This window comes from Ovis canadensis, chromosome 14, assembly GCF_042477335.2.
Source record: "Ovis canadensis isolate MfBH-ARS-UI-01 breed Bighorn chromosome 14, ARS-UI_OviCan_v2, whole genome shotgun sequence".
NCBI lineage: Eukaryota > Metazoa > Chordata > Mammalia > Artiodactyla > Bovidae > Ovis > Ovis canadensis.
Window position 1 is genome coordinate 20,836,079 of NC_091258.1, and position 16,885 is coordinate 20,852,963.

At 38.7% G+C, this 16,885-nt stretch overlaps 2 protein-coding genes across 4 annotated transcripts in view; one reads left to right on the forward strand and one right to left on the reverse strand.

Annotated features, from left to right (window-relative positions):
- On the reverse strand, window positions 1-15,001 carry CMC2 (C-X9-C motif containing 2). The gene is made up of 4 exons (XM_069552516.1): window positions 14,279-15,001; window positions 7,106-7,218; window positions 2,901-2,972; window positions 1-375 (listed from the first exon to the last, which is right to left on the reverse strand). Exons 2-4 carry the CDS (start codon window positions 7,184-7,186, stop codon window positions 289-291), a joined length of 240 nt encoding a protein of 79 aa, XP_069408617.1. The 5' UTR covers window positions 7,187-7,218; window positions 14,279-15,001; the 3' UTR covers window positions 1-288.
- Window positions 13,941-16,885, forward strand: part of CENPN (centromere protein N) — a 27,536-nt gene continuing 24,591 nt past the window's right edge. The window contains exons 1-2 of one of the 3 annotated variants that reach the window (XM_069552512.1): window positions 13,941-14,797; window positions 16,652-16,832. In XM_069552512.1, coding sequence (XP_069408613.1) covers window positions 16,662-16,832 — 171 coding nt within the window. In that variant the 5' untranslated portion in view covers window positions 13,941-14,797; window positions 16,652-16,661. Of the gene's footprint in view, window positions 14,906-16,651; window positions 16,833-16,885 lie in introns of all 3 variants that reach the window. The other 2 variants (XM_069552513.1, XM_069552514.1) reach the window with 2 other exon arrangements.

Sequence of the window (16,885 nt, forward strand, 5' to 3'; positions counted from 1 at the left end):
TTAGAATCAATAGTTTTATTGAAGCTTAAGGTACTCAAATGTTAACAGGTCATAGGCAAGGGGAAGAAACAGAAGTCTCAGATGCGTTGGTAGAGGAGGGAGGGTACAAACAGCTCTGCCTGACAAACATTCCAGATCCAGGGCTTCCATACTTCTCCAAGGCTTGATTTCTCATGGGTCACTTTCCATTCAAAGGTTTTTAGAGACCAAATGCAATAGGATTCCTTTAGTTACCAACCAAGAGTCTTTGGGTCTTCTCTCAGGCAAGGCATCCAGTGAAAGTAAGATCTAGTTTTCAGATTCCTCTGGAGGATTAAAAAGTCTCTTTCGCATTGCATTGCCAAGCTCCCTGCTCTTGTTCCTCTTTTCCATGTACTAGAAAATAAAAGGAAGGGGAGAGAAAAGAGACAGCAGATTATATCGCTATTTACATACTAAGCTTATAATATATACACCAATAAAGATATATTTTAAAGGTTCTTAGGTAGAGTGGGAAAAAAGTAAAAGCAGATTCAAGTTGAAAAAACTGAGTACATGTAAACAGCTGGACATCAAAATCTTTCAGCTGTCAGATATATAAAGAAGCCAAAGAAACAAGATTAGTGGCAAAGCACTGACCAGGAACTCCAGCTTCCATTCCCTGAGCCCTGACGTTCATATCTTTGAGGTACTTACTTGATTTTCTGGGCCAGTAACCTCAAATATAAAGAGTTGGGCTTGATAATTTTTAAGTTTTCTAAGTCTGAAGTTTTGACTCAAAAGTTCTAACATATCTTCTGGAATAGTAGCAATTTTCAAACGTATCTTTTTCTTCATCAAAGGGCCACTTCAAATAACAGATGAAGCACCAGGTCTCTTTAACAAAAACATTCCTTTTATCTGTCCTACATTATTTTTCCTCATAGCCTGCTAGGGGGAAAAGGGTATTTTATTGCTTTAAAAGGTTAAAGAAGAAAATTCTAGAACATGGAGGGATACCTGTTCTGAGAAAAATATTTGATATCTCTCTTCATATCATATGAAGCCTCTAAAATCAGCTTGGAAAGAGGATTCTAAAGGTAAGTCTTCAGAAGACAGTACTTTGTAGCCAATAAAATAAGTCATAGAGCAAATTGAAACAGAGCTTATATTAAAATATATGTTATGAAATCTCCAAAAGGAGTCAAGATGGCCCCTGAATTTAAAAAAAAAAAAAAGATACAAAGGGTGACTATTATGTTATTCACAAAATGCCACTAAACAATGCAGAAACCAAACCAAACAAGTAAAAGAAACAAAAGAGGACACTGCAAAAGTAGTATTAGTGATTATTTCAATAAAAAGGACAAAAGCAGAAACACAGCAGCAAAGACAGGGTCAGAGAGAACTGGCCAGACCTTTTTTCTAGTTAAAAGCTTCAAAGAATGAAGTACTTAAATGACACATGAAGGAAATGGTAGGAGGAGAGCATTAGGAGCAGTAAATGGGAAACTGGGAAGCATTAAAAGCAGAGAGGAAATAAATGAGCACAGGTTTGGAGAACTGAAGGATGAAAGAACAGATAGAAAACAATCTAGAAATCAGAAATTGAAGCAACATAAAAACCACAGAGAGGACTAGAAAGTAGTCAAGGAGAAAATCTGAAATTTATACAAAAACAAACTGGGACAAAATAAGAATCTAAAACTTAAAGGATTAAATCTACCAACATTCTTCTACCAAATAGTTCCTTACAGTTCAGGACCACCTGCGGAGGAAATTTTCATATGAAGATATAATTACCAAACCAATGACAAAAATCACTAAGCTGTGAGGATAAAAAAACCTAAACTTAGGGAAAAGGCTATCTTACACAACTGAAAGCACGTAAGAAATAAATACCTATACCAAATAAAACAGTATGGGCTTACTTTTCCATAATCTTATTTAAAAAGGAAGACAGCCCTAGGTTTAGTTTCCATACAAAATACCCTTTACCTATAAAGAAAAAGTGTTTCAAAAATCAGTTTAAAACATATACCCATTTGTGCACATGAAGAAAATTATCAGAACTCCAGGAAGTTCTTCAAACAGTAAAGATGCTGTAAAGGGATTCCAGGAAGGAAGGAGGAAAAAAGCCCCCAAGTAGAAACCAGGAAAAAATGATTAAAGATAGATGCTGAATGTCTTCAAATATCTAATGTCTTTCAATATGAGGCTCATGGGGGGAGAAAGTTCAAAAGTACAGAAAATAAAATTGGAAGGCAGATTTTTAGTTGTTACATATTTTTAAAGGTTCTGGACATAAAATTTCTGATGAATAAAACAGAAATGGAATTAAATCTCTTTTCAAAGATTTAAAATGCACTCTGTTCAGTCTGCAGTACCTACAAAAAGACAATAAACTTTGGCTATTTGCCCAAGTCCAAGTCATAGCCTAAAGCTGTGTTCAGGAAATGAGTCTTTCCAAACAAGTCAAACTAGATCCCTATGGGCTGTATATACTATAATTATAAAGAAATTCCAAGTTTTAAGGCTGGAAAGAGCCTAAATCTAGACTCCTCATGTTATACAAGGAAATTGAGGCCCAGAGAGTTTTAGTTACCTGCTAGAGCTAAAAGCGATCAACAATTCTTTCTGCTGTACAGATTCAACTTCTCAAACCTTAAAATTCATCCAGAGGAGTAACAGTGATTATTTTAAGATAGTTGCTTTCATTTATGTACATGCAAAAAAATCAGCAATGTTCCAAAAGATTGTCCCCAGAAGACGCTTTCATTTCTCCTCTTGACTTTAGGGGAAGACATACCTATAAAGTCAAGTTTTGGTGTTATATGAAAACCTGCCAAAAAAAAAATTAATAATGGTAGTAATAAATAATATTGCTCCAAAACAGTCTTTTCAACTGCTCAACCATTTCCATCCTTTAATGTTTTCCTTACCTCATTCTTCAAGCATTTTCTCATCTCCCGATCAAGATCATTGCAATGACCAAAAAATTTCAGAATGCTGTGCTAAAAGGAAGAAAAGGGGTAAAATATTTCATCCCATAATATGCTAAGGTCTCTGGCTCAGAACAGAAATATTTAATGTGTCACCTTGTCAATAAGCAAATGGCTAATAGTTAATCAAACAGTTAACCCATAAGTACAAAATATACAAATAAATGGGCTTACCCTAGCATTCCTACAAATAAAGAAGAAATGTTCTATAGGTAGAAATGAAAAATTAAAAAGACTTTTCTTTGATAAAAGAGAAGCCTATTAACCTCCCAAAACCTCAAAATGACCTAGTGAAAAGCATTTTATTACCTAATACCCTTTCTTTAAGGGCATGTTATCCATCCTCTATTACAGAGTGATGTCCAAATGCAGTGTAGCCATATTGACATGACAGTAACTTCCTTCATGAGCAAACACCCCTGTCCCATAGAAGAGTTACCTATGAAACGCTTGGTGCCAAAGCCATTTTCTCTATTTGCCTCTATTTCTCTCATTTGCCTCTATTCAAAATGTCATCAAAATAAATTAAAAACATGTAACACTAATATTATACAACCTGTATGAGCCATATAAACAAGTCACTAATTCACAATAAAAGGAAATCAATGCTTAATATTCAAAGTCTGCTCTGCTTTGCCATACTTTGTGTGTTTGCACATTGCCATCTTTAAGCGTAGGTCAGACAGCATGGTGATCTCCTATAATGACATGCCATAAATGAGCACTTTTTCCCTTTTCTTTCTAATTAAGGCTTTCATGGAAACCAGACGACACATAATTAGTAATAGTCATGCTATTTCTTGTTTCCCTGTTTCTTTACCACTTTAAATGTACTTTTCTTGTCCGCACTGAGTAAATGATCAGAGTTTTTCTGGCAAGGATTTAAGGTTTCCTAGTGATTACCTAATGACCTTTTCAGGATAAATAACTCCTGTGCATAAATTGCCTCCTTGACAATACAAAGGGACAATGCTTTTTCATACACGTTCTGGCCAAACAGAAACAATAGACAGGATTAAAATTTTAGAATGTAACACAATATTTCATATTTTACTTTATATTTATTGATATCATCCCATATTCATACACCTTATTTTAAAAATTCAAGATAACAAAAGAATTTTATTTTAAATTCAAGACAAAAGCTAATTTATACTCTCACTTTCACCTCAACATTAAGCCCAAATGAGAATAATACTCTGTGACATTACATGAAAAACAAAACCCAAAAATGCCCTAGTGGCATTGATAAAAGAAATGTCCATGAATTTGGAGGAAAATGGATACATGTATATGTATGGCTGAGCCCCTTTGCTGTCTACCTGAAACTATCACAATATTGTTAATCAGCTATATTCCAATATAAAATAAAAAGTTGAAAAGTAAAAGAAATGCCCTTGGAGTGTACTTCTCTTGTATACACATGATATGAGCCTCCAGTGCCTGGTGTCTATTTCTAGAGAGCAAACTGACAGAGCTACTGACTGGGTAAGTGAATCAATCAGGGTCTGGAGGACAGTGTCCCAGCCACTAGGGACACAATAGTGAGCATGATGGACCTGGGCCCCACTCTCATAGCCAGAAGGAAAAGAAAGAAGGAAAAGAAAATACGAAGTGATCACTATACAGCAGCAGTTCTCAAAGTGTAGTCCCAGGACTACTCAAAACCTTTTCAGGAGAAGGTAAAATCTACCTTCCTAATAACGAGGATCTTATTTGTTTTGTTCACTTTCATTCTCTCACAAGGGTACAGCAGATTTTTCCAGAGGCTACATGACCTGTAATATTAGCACAGATTGAGCAAAGTGGCAGATATGAGAATCCAGCTGTATTCTATTAAACCAAACATTAAAAAGAACTGCAAAAATGTAAAAGCAATGTCATTCTTTACACCCTTTTATTGTTTTGGAAAATAAGATTTTTTTAATGAAAAATAACTATTAACGTGTAATGGTTTATTATTGTCATTTTAAAATAAATTAATATTTTTCAACTACTCACTTTTAACTTCTAATTCAACAAATATTGATAGATACAGCCCACATAAACAAAAGTTCTTTGCGGTCCTCAATAACTCTGAAGAATGTAAAGGAATTCTGAGACTAAAAAGTGTGAGAGTAACTGCCAGAGAGTTGGAAATAATATGTAAAGTATTACTGAAATATAGAGTAATTATAGCAAGGGAATCCAGGCCAAGAAAGAAAAGGAAGAGGAAATGACAAATTAAGCAGAATAAAGCCTGGAGGATGATAAAACCTTATCAAGCAAGTGAGAAGTGGAGACAGTGAGAAAATCTTTAAGTTAAACAAAGGGAAAAAGCAAGTAAAAAAGCCTAGGAGACAGAAACACGCTCCAGTACAACTGCAGACAGAGCGAGCAGGAAGGATGCGGGGTAGGAGGGTGGTCAAGCCCAAGAGTAAGTAGGGGCCAGTACACGAAGGCCCCAAAACACAAAGAAATATAGAATTTATTCCACAGGCAAAGGGAGCCATTAAAGGGGAACAATGATTAAACTTAGGACTGAGAGATCAGTCTACATGCAGTACAAGCGAATTAAGACAGAGAAGAGGACAAAACAGTCATGGGATCAGGTGACCCCAGGAAGATAATGTCAAAATCAACTGTGTTAAGAATAAACATATAAATCAGTGGAACAGACCAAAGAGCCCAGAAGTAGGCCCATTCACATATGGGCAACTGAATTTTGACAATAGCACCAAGGCAATTTAGTGGGAAAGAAAGCTTTTCAACAAGTGGTGCTGGAATAACTGGGTATCCACAGGGAGAGAAATACACCTTGACTCATACCTCACAACATACACAAAAACTAATTTGAATCACAGACCTAAATTTCAAAAACTAAAACTATAAAATTTCCAGAAGAAAAAAATAGGAGGGAACTCTTTGTGACCAGGAAATTGACCAAGATCCCTAGAACAAAAAAAAACCAAACATAAACAATGAATGAAAAACCTAGTAAATTATTATAGACTTCATCAAACTTACAAACTCTTTGTAACACATCTTTAAGAAAATAAAAAAGGACACCACAGACTGGGAGAAAATATTTACAACACACTTTGTATGCTGAATGATAAAAAGAATTCTTACAACTCAATAATAAGACTAACACCCAATTTTTAAATATGGGCAAAAGACATTATGTGAATGTCCAGTAAGTACATGAAAAGATGCCTAAAGTCATCAGCCCAAGGGAAACACAATTTAAACTCAAATAATATACTATTACACATCCACAGAATGGCTGAAGTTAAAAAGACAATATCAATTCTTAATCTAGATGTATGGTGGAAATAGTTTGCTGAAAGTGTATTGTCATCAACATTCTTTGAAACAGTATAACTATCGGACTTCATAGGTCATCAACATTCCTTACTACTTCACTTTTAGTCTTAAAGTTTTACTCATTTAAATAAGAATCTGATATATCTACAGTTTATGAAGAACATGAAGGAAATAATGCATCATGCAAAGCTAAAGAAAAACACAAATGCTTCTTATAACTGTCTCATACACCAAATATATTTTTTTAAAAAAACTGTGACATCTGTAAAAATGTCAAATTTAATGCATTGCAAAAATGGGCTTATTTTCTATTTTTGTTTTAAAAATGGAATTTTATTTCCATTCCACTAACCAGGAGGGCATGGCAACCTACTCCAGTATTCTTGCCTGGAGAATACCCATGGGCAGGGGAGGCTGGCTGGCTACAGTCCATGGGGTCACAAAGAATCGGACACGATTCAGTGACTAAGTACACAGCAACCATTAAGTAAACCTGCTAAATGAGGGCAGTCATAATTTAAATCTAGTTAACATGTAATTGTAAAAAATATTTCAACTTCCTTTAAGCACATAATGATAGATGTCATGGAACATGGATTGTAACTACTATGTATCACTTCAGAATCTCCCTAATAAAACTACCAGGCTTGATTTCTACTCATCATAAAAAGGAAGTAGTTTCTAAAAACAAATCACAAGCATCAACTGCTAATCTTTACTACGATAAGACCCATAACAAAGACATTATCATTTCCTTCTATTAATGGAGATAACATTTTACATTAGTGTATTGTATCTAGGTTTCATTGTTGCTCCAGGGTTATTTTCTGAACTCTTACATTTTTGTGACATTCCTTAAGCAAGTTAATCAAGACGTTGCATTCTTCAGTATGCAAGTGTGGAGATAAGTCAGGATGCATCTTTAGGAGGAGATGGAACACAGCAGAGCAACCTGTGGATACAAGAGTGTCCTGAATATGTGTGACTGTATTTGTTAATGCAACCTAAAATTATTTTCTGTAAGAAACTTCAGTGACCTTTATCAGAAAAGAAAGGTGACCTTAGGCAAATTAACCTGAGCCTCCCCTTCCTATCCAAAGACTTAGATTCCATGGGTTATCAGGAGTATTTAGAGAACATGCCGGTTCAGAAAAAAGCAGACTCAAGAGACCCGATCCGAGAAATAGGTGCTTAACCAGAAACAGCTTGCCTATGTTAACAAGCCCGACTTCAATTACTTTCCCCATACTTCTGAAATAGATTACAACTTATTTTATTCAGGTAAACTCCTACCAGTGAAGAGAACTGGCCTAAATGTATAAGGGTTAAAGGGCCATTAGTCAGTCTCACGTTAGTGTGAATTAATATACACTGCTTTCTTCCTAAGTAACATCTGGCTGAGAAAATCTAACTAAACCCTGAAGAGAAACAAGAAGCAGATGTGGATTTTTTTTTTCAAATTTAGCAGATCTATCCATAAAATGCAATTATTACAATGAAAACAAGAAGCTAAAAATCCCTGAAATTAGGTTTAATTGGTTCATTCACAAGAAAAGAAAATTAGCATCCAAGGTCTAAGATAAAATATTATTTTAAGGTATTTGCTATAGTTACATTCACCTATTTCTCTCTTCACCCATTTCTCTCTTAAACCAATTCTTTATGACCCAGAAGAGATTACCAAAGGAAAGAACCAATTAACTACTTTAGTCTTCTAAAAGTTCCAAGAAAGAAAACCTAGGAGAAATCATGACAGTAGGTTGGGCAAAAGTGAGTGAAATGAAGTCGCTCAGTCGTGTCCGACTCTTTGCAACCCCATGGACTGTACCCTACCAGGCTCTCCCGTCCATGGGGTCTTCCAAGCAAGAGTACTAGAATGGGTTGCCATTTCCTTCTCCAGAGGATATTCCTGACCCAGGGATCAAACCCAGGTCTCCCGCATTGTAGGCAGACGCTTTACCGTCTGAGCCACCAGGGAAATCCATTAGGTTGGGCAAAGATACATCAAAATCCATAAAAGAATAAATTGGTTAAAACTTATCAAAATTAAAAATTTCCATTTTCAAAATTAACAAAATGAAAAGACAAGTCACCCTCTGGGTGATAATGACATGTCAATGTCAGCTCATCGACTGTAATTAGCATACCACTCTTGGAGGATGCTGACTGTGGGAGAGAGGCAGGGTATGTGTGGGCAGAGGGGGCCTAGGGGGTCTCTCTGTACTTTCTGCTCAAATTTGCTATGAACCTAAAACTGTTCTAAAAAATAAAATAGTGTGTAGCTCCTCTACAAGCTACACACTAAAGGAAAATATTTGCAAATCATATATGACAAAGGATTTGCACCTAAAACATATAAAGAAAGTTTACAAACAATCCAGTGTTTAAAATATACCCCAAAATGAGCAAAAGATTTAGATATTTCACCGAAGAGGATATAGCAATGGTAAATTAAGCACATAAAAAGATGCTGAACATCACTAGTCATTAGGGAAATAGAAATTTAAACCACAATGAGATACTACTATACATCCACCAGAATAGCTATAATCAAAAAATTAGACAATAGCAAGCACTGCTTACAATGTGGTGGAAAGGGATCTCATACAATGCTACCGGGAAGGTTAAGTAGCACAGACACTTTAGAAAACTATTTAGTAGTTTCTTAAGTTAAACCCAAACTTAACATATGACCTAGAAATTTCTCTCTTAGAACATACCCAAGAGAAATGAAAACATATATCCCCACAAAGATTTATATATGAACGGTCATAGCATTATTCATAATAGTCAATACTGGAAACAATCCAAATGTCTAACAATCAAGTACTGGATAAACAAATTTGTGTATTTATTCAATGGGACACTATTTAGCACTAAAAAGGAATAAACTTATGCATGTGCCAACATGGAGGAATCTCAAAAGCACTAAGCTAAATGAAATAAAGCAGACTCAAAAGACAGTACTGTATGATTCTATTTACATGCAATGTCTAGAAAAGGCAAATTTGTAGAGGCAAAAGCTGATCAATGTGGAGGTCCAAAGGTGAGAGTGAGGATTAATTTGCAAATGGCAAAAAGAAAACTTTGGGTGACAAAAATGTTCTAAAATAGGATTGTGGTAATGGTTGCATAATTGTATAAGCTTTCTAAAATCACTTAATTCGCTTAGAATGGGCAAATTTTATAGTATGTAAATTATGCCTTAATAAAGGTGTGAAAAAAGTTTCAAGAAATTCAAACAGCCTATCCACCTTCTACTCTTGACAAACGAAATCCTTAAAAATGACCAAACAAATAATTGCAGAGAATTATACCTACTACTTCAGATTTCAACTTATAAAAGTACCAACTCACTGTTCCACTGAGTGACTAATAACCTCAACCCCACCCCCTGCCACACACACAAACATACCACAGCTAAAGATCACAAATCAGGCCATTGTGCCTAGTTAAAATACTTGAGTATTTGAAATGGAAACTGAAAATGCAGCCAAGTTCAAGTTTTATTTGCCTGTCACTGACTACAATCTTTTTAAATGATATAAAAATTCTGCCTCAGAAAAAAGAGGTCTCATACAGTACAGCAATTTAAGCCATCTAATATTATACCAATATTATACACCTACACTTAAATATAGTAAAAGTTATCTGGCTTCTGCCTTGCTTATTTTTTCTGAAGGAAGATGTACACTGGTTTTAGTCATCTAGAAAATGTCTTTAACACTTTATTTTTTAAGTATATTTAACAAAACATTTTTGTGTATATCTATGAACCAGCCCTCAAATGTGTGCTTTTACAGTTCAGAAACAAACTTCTGAGGTACTGAAAGCCCTCTCTAATTGGCAAAGTAAATACTTAAGAAAACTCTTGGGTACTGAGATGAACACACATATGCACATTGTATATAAGCAAAAATATATATCATGGTACATATATTTTTTTTCCTTCCTTAAAAGTTTACTTCAAATATGTATGCTACTATACACACAGCCATGGTGTACTTCTATCTACTTATCTTCCCTTCTCCCTACTTACCCTAGATGATTATATCAAATAAGAAAATGGTTTCATATATAGTAGTTTCCTTTTCTTGTCCTTGGTGAAAGCTACTATTTAACTTAAAGCTCTGAACACTTATCCCTTACCTAACAAATTCCTCGTTTTATCAATCATTCCCCTCTTGCCTCTACCCCATTTTTTAGTTAGATATTCTCTTCCTCTCCTTTCCTTCCATCTACCAGCTTCGGCTAACTGTTGGTGCATACACATATGTACTGGGGTACTCTTGGGTACAGTATACAAAGTATAACTATAAAACAATAACATTGTTCTTAGAGCACATTTAAATGAGTGCTGACACCTTTCAGTAGTCATCTTTAACAGCCTATTCTAATAACACTATTATAACTCAAGTAACATTTTATGAAACGAATAAAAGTCAAATATATATTCCATATTCTTATTTTTAAAATTTGTTCAAAGCCATAATAATATATTATTAGAATAGAAATAATTTGTTGAATACTTACAATGTGCAGGCACAAGTCTTATCATTCTTCCAATAACTGTAAGAAGCAGGTATCTTTTTAAATTCAGCTAAACCATAAGAAATTGCTTTTTTGTAGGTCAAAATATGTGTTACTCAATATTTTCATAGCAAAACTAAGCCCCAGGTCACACAGTAAATAGCAGAGTTACTGCTAAGTCACTTCAGTCGTGTCCGACTGTGTGCGACCCCATAGACAGCAGCCCACCAGGCTTCCTCGTCCCTGGGATTCTCCAGGCAAGAACACTGGAGTGGGCCACCATTTCCTTCTCCAATGCATGAAAGTGAAAAGTGAAAGTGAAGTCGCTCAATCGTGTCCGACCCTCAGCGACCCCATGGACTGCAGCCTTTCAGGCTCCTCCATCCATGGGATTTTCCAGGCAAGAGTACTGGAGTGGGGTGCCTTTGCCTTCTCCGAACAGAGTTACTACCCAACGTACTACCCAACATAATCTCTCACCGTGACAGATTTCTCCCACTTTCAAAATAAGAAAGATATGCCTTCCCAGCAGTTTGTGAATGAAATAAATACAGATAGAAAAAACTACTCCCCAGAGAACCTCTGGTTAGCTACAAGTTCAGCAGGGACTAATCGCAGGCTGAGGTTCAAAGAAGTCAATGTAACACTATCCTGTATTACTAGAAACAAGAGTATCTGTCTATATCAAGAAAAAGAAAAGTATAGTGCTTGTCCTGATCAGCCATGTCCAGAACACTGACAATCTGAATATCCCTGGGGCGAATGCTCAGGAAGGAGATGGCTCTGACCTTAGGTTTAAATAGGAAGCCATTCATGAAATTGGGAATATTTACTAAGGGAAACCCACAACAGAGAAAATAGATAAAAGGAACAGCCAGGTTAAGTAGGAAAAGTAATGGATTTGAAGGGAGAAGATGTGGGTCTGAAGGTAAAAACTGTGGACACAACTATTCACAAGTTGTATCACTTTGGCTACTTAATCTGAAATGTAAGTCTCTTCTTCCATAAAATGGAATTAGCTCTAGACCTATATCAAGAGTAAATGTGACAAATGTAGTATCATTAGTAATCTGAAGTGTTCTGTCACCTGATGGGAAAGGCTGAACCGAACTGACTCTGAGATGTGTCCGAGGACAGGACTGGAAATCAAACTGGAAGTTACAGGGGCAGATGCCGCTGTCCAACATTGAAACAAGCTGCTGTGTGAACTTCTCATTTATCTGGCCTCCTGTGCCCAAGAGACTGGCTAAGTAAGGATGTCACAGAGTATATTCTTACATTGCATCCTTAAGTTTTTTTCTCAAATCTAAGTTCACAATTAAATGTAAGCCATTTCTCAAAATAAAATTTGCACTCAAAGGATAAACACTTGTTACTGTTAATACAGAAAACAGTTTCAAGAGGTAGCACCAAAATAATTACAAACAAACATACTGCATAAAAAAAAAAAGTAAAGGAAACATTCATTTGTGGTAAGATTTAGTGTAAGGGTGTTCTAATGAGAAAGAGAGGGATAACTCTATTCAAACAGTTATTATTTAAACAAAAAACTTCAGTTCATTTGTACACTGGCATTTAGAAACCATCAGAACAGTTTACTTCTCACAATTACAACTCTTCTCTCCCCATGCCAATCCCATCCACTTCCTCAGGTATGCACAGATTGATACCAAAACAGTCTGCTTGAACTTGTAAAAATGTTCATCTGTGACATCTGATATTTTTATAACTGTCTAATAGGTCCCTGCAAAGCAATCGTAACTTTTACTTGGGGGTGAGCTGGAAGGGTCGAAGCAATAGGGAGTTCTCGCTAAAGATACAAAATTTATGATTTTATTTTATTCACTGTTTCATGTTATTCTACCAAGACTCTGAGGTAAAATCTAACAAGTAGTCTATGATAGATTTCAACCACCAGGTGGCACAATTTTAGAAGAAAAAAACAACACAAGCAATATATGAATTCTAGTGTAGAAAAGAGAGGAAACATTCTAATAACACACTTTAGATCTATAATCACAAGAGGGAAACCCTATATTTTAATGCCACTAAGGCTTTCTTTAGAGAGATTTTGCTATTGTGTGGCTTCACCAGAAAGAAATTCACACTACAGTTACAATTTCTAATGTCATTTTAAAACAAGGCCAGAAGTCTCTTGCTCAGAGCCTAAAGACTCTGTTCTCCAGGAAAAAACTGCTCTCTAAAACATATTTTTTTAAAGTCTAATTTCAGAAAGCTCTGGAATTAGTTAAATTAGTATCTCTCTACTTCAAACCTCACTGTATTGAGCAGAAGTAGCAGACATTAGCAAGGGACGACCTTCCCCACCCACTTTTACTTATCACAGCTGCAAAATGACCAAATCTAAACAGAGGCTTCTGATTAGGTGACAAGTGCTCCGAGTACAGACCATGCCCCTACTGCTACTGAGAGCAACCTCACGTCATTTCTTAAGGCATGGGCCCAGTTGTAGCGTTCCCTGAACTAGGATTTACCACCGCTTTCTTGGTGCTGAGCCCTCTGTCAAATCACGTGAAGTTCAGAGCAAAAAAAAGAAAAAAAATTAGTCCATAACCATCAAAGAACACACAGGCTAGTAGGGGAGGAGATATTCTCCCAAATGCACATAGTATATGCCCAATAAATGTTTCCTGAATGCAGTACTATCACAGATTTGAGCACTGATTCAAACCTTAACATAGTTTTTCTTTTTTAAAAAAGGTGGGAAATGGATCGTTTTAAATCAACCAAACATGTGCAGCAGCCTATATGAACAGGACTTGTGTCTCCTTTGTGCAAACTTCCTTTATGCATTTAAATCACTACTAGGATTTACTTAACTCTTCATAAACTACTTACTACTTACGTGAAACAAGCTCGGTCATCTTTAAACCCGATAAAAGGGATCTACCTTTTCTTGAAAAGTCTACTGATGAGGATCTTACTGGATTCTCGCATCGAAAAACGGACTGGTGGAAATTTTCACTGGAGCTGAGAGGCGCCCTAGCAGGCTCCCACAAGCAAACCCTGAACGCCTGGATCCCCAAGAGCAATAACAAGCAAACACCGTAGGGAGCGCTCACCGTGTCAGACACGTAGTTAAGCGCTTCTCACAACCTAGGCGCTGGATTACACCCATTTCTCAGGCGAGGAAACCGAGGAGGGAGGAGCCTGCCCAAGGTCACCAGCTCGAGAGTTGTGGGACAGAGAGCGAATGTCTACCCCGAAGCCTGCGCTCAACTACCAGCGCATCCTCAGAGAATGCCGGAGGGCGGAGAGCTCAGGTCGACCTGGTCCGCCCCGGGAAACCCAGTGTGGCGGTCCCGACCCCCGAGGCCGGCGGAAAGTCCCAGCAGGACGGGACACGGCGGGGCGCGACCGTGAGGGACCTGAGGGGGGCCGGTGGGTGTCCCGCGGCCTCCCCGCACAACGCGGCCGGGAAGAGAGCGCGCCTCCGAACGGCCCGGACCCCCGAGACTCACCCGACTCGCGGCCACAGCCGGAGAGCGGAAGCGGTATTCACCCGCGAAGACTCTGCGCCTCCAAACGCGCGGTCTGGACGCGGGAGCCGGGCCAGCTCCGGGCGGCGAAGACACGGCGCCCTCCACTGCCGACACCGCTCGGCCAGCCCCCGCCGCTCGCCGCCTCAGGCGCCTGCGCCGCCCTGCCTGGACGGGCCCATTTTCAGGCGCTGTGAGGGGAGGGAGAGCGAGTCCGCCGAGGCGCCGCGAGCCTAAACTTGAAGGGGAACCGACAAGCCAGATTCTGTGGCCGGGATTAAGGCATTCAAAAAATATTCTCTGCTGAGAAGAGTGAGGCGGGGGGCTCGGCGCGTTTCACTTCTGTCGCTCTCCTCACACGGTCCCCTGTGCCGAGGGCACAGTCCGGAGTTGGCGCCCCCCGGTGGGCGGGGCTCCAGGACGGCGGGAACTGCAATTGGTGGTTTTGAAGGAGCAGCGGGCGGGAACTGTCGCTGAGGTGAGAGCCGGCCGGCGATGTGGGTAAGAGAACCCGGCGGCGTGGGATTGGGCGGGATGTGGCGGGAGCCTAGAAAAAGCCACGTCCCAGGACTCTGAGGCGACTCTCTTGTGACTGCCACGGGTCCCAAGGTGAGGGACTGGTCCTTGGTCTCGGGCCTGAGGCGGAGAACTCCGGTTGTGGCTGAGGCGTAGAGGGCGGAGACGCTGGGCCGTGACGTCACATCCGCCCTGCTGGGGCGGAGCCTTAGGTAGGGCCTATGTCACGCTGGCGCCGCCCAGAGCTCTCAAGGGCTAAACTCAGTCTTCGGTTACTGCTGCTTCAGAGTTGGGTGTTTTGATGTTGGGGTAACCTCGGCGTCCGTCCTTTTTAGTCTCGCATTACTCCTGCTCCTTGTGGCAGCTCTTCGGCGGTGTATATTTACAGGGACCTTTTTGGTCATGCTTTCATTCAGCTGTTATATCTCGTGTACCTACTATGTGCCAGACACTGTGCCACGCGCAGCGAAGTGGAAATTAGATAATCACAGGGAATCAGAAGAGTTTATTCAAGGGTTTCCAGTTTTATTGATGAGGTTGCGTTCCCTCCATTTCTTCTTTCTATCATAATTTAGAATGACATTCCCAAACTTTAGCCAGAATTAAGACTTTTAATTGTAAAAATGCAGAAATCTCAAGCACTTCCCCCGCATTCCCCTCCCCTAGTTTAAATCATTAAGCTCAGGAGTCTGCGTTTTAACAACCACCCCCACCTCCAGTGTTTTTGATGGGGGACGTTGGCTTGACATTGTCACTGGCTAATCCTTCCCAGGTTGTTTATCTCCTCAGGCGCGGCTTCTTAGGGAGAGTATCTAATACTTTGGGGCTTCCTATTCAACAAGTATTTCCACTAAGACAGTTCTTGGGCTGAAACTGTTCTAGATTCTAGGAAGGCAGGTGTGAATAAGACAAACATAGTTCCTGCCCTAGTGGAGATTAATCATATATAATCGTATAATAAATCATATGCCATTCAACAAACACTTAAATGGTAGAAATGATTCATAGCCACGATCCTTTTAGGGGACTCTCTTCTGTTTGTCCTTGTGTATCCTGTAGTCTTGATGGAAGCGGATGAGATTGACAGGCTGACTTCTGCTTCTTGTCATAAACACGGCCCTCCTCACGTCCTCCTCTGTGCCTTTTCACTCTCCTCTCTGGCCTGTCTGGAGGCCTCTTTCTCCCCTTGATGGCCCCAAGGCTTTTGCATTTGCTGTTCCATCTGCCTGCAGAGCTCCTCCAACAACCACCCACACAGCTCACTCTTCCTCCCCCAAGAATTGGCTCAAATGCCACCTTCTCTCAGGCCTCCTCTCCATTCCCCTCAGCCCCCACCCATTCCCAGCCTGCTCCGTATTCACTGCTACTAGCTTCCTAACATTGCTCCCTTTTCTCCTCAGCATTTGCCACTTTTAACATTTTCTGTGATTTTCCTATTGCCTGTCTCTCCCAGCTAGGAAGGACACTTCCTACTGGCAGGAATTTTTGTCATTTTTGGTTAAAGTTCTATCCCCTGTTCCTAAAAAAGTGCCTAGCACTAATGGGTGCTTAGTAATTTGATACATGAATAGGTAAATGAGTGATTCACTTACTATTGCTATCAAAAGATCAAAATACTCTAACCAAGAAAGGAAAGAGAACACTAATTTTTAAAAACTTTAAAACATGTTTAAATGTACACTTAAGAGAAAATCCTCTTGTTGAAATACTCTGAAGAAAAATTTGGGTGTTTCACCTACAAATCATAATTCTGGCTAAAATTATGATGCTGAAAATTCACTAAGTTGTACTTTTGTGTTTGCTTAATACTTTGTTGTGCTGTTTTTATTTTTATTAAAGTGCCAAAGAGATGGATGAAACTCTTGCTGAGTTTTTCAGGAGGACCATCTTGAAAATCCCAATGACGGAAATGATGACAATCCTAAAAACCTGGAATTTTTTGTCTGAAAATCAACTGCAGACCGTAAACTTTCGGCAGAGAAAGGAATCTATTGTTCAGGACTTGGTTCTGCTTTGTGAGGTAACAGTCTTCAAAGTGATTAACATTGAATATCATGCTACACTTAGATTTTC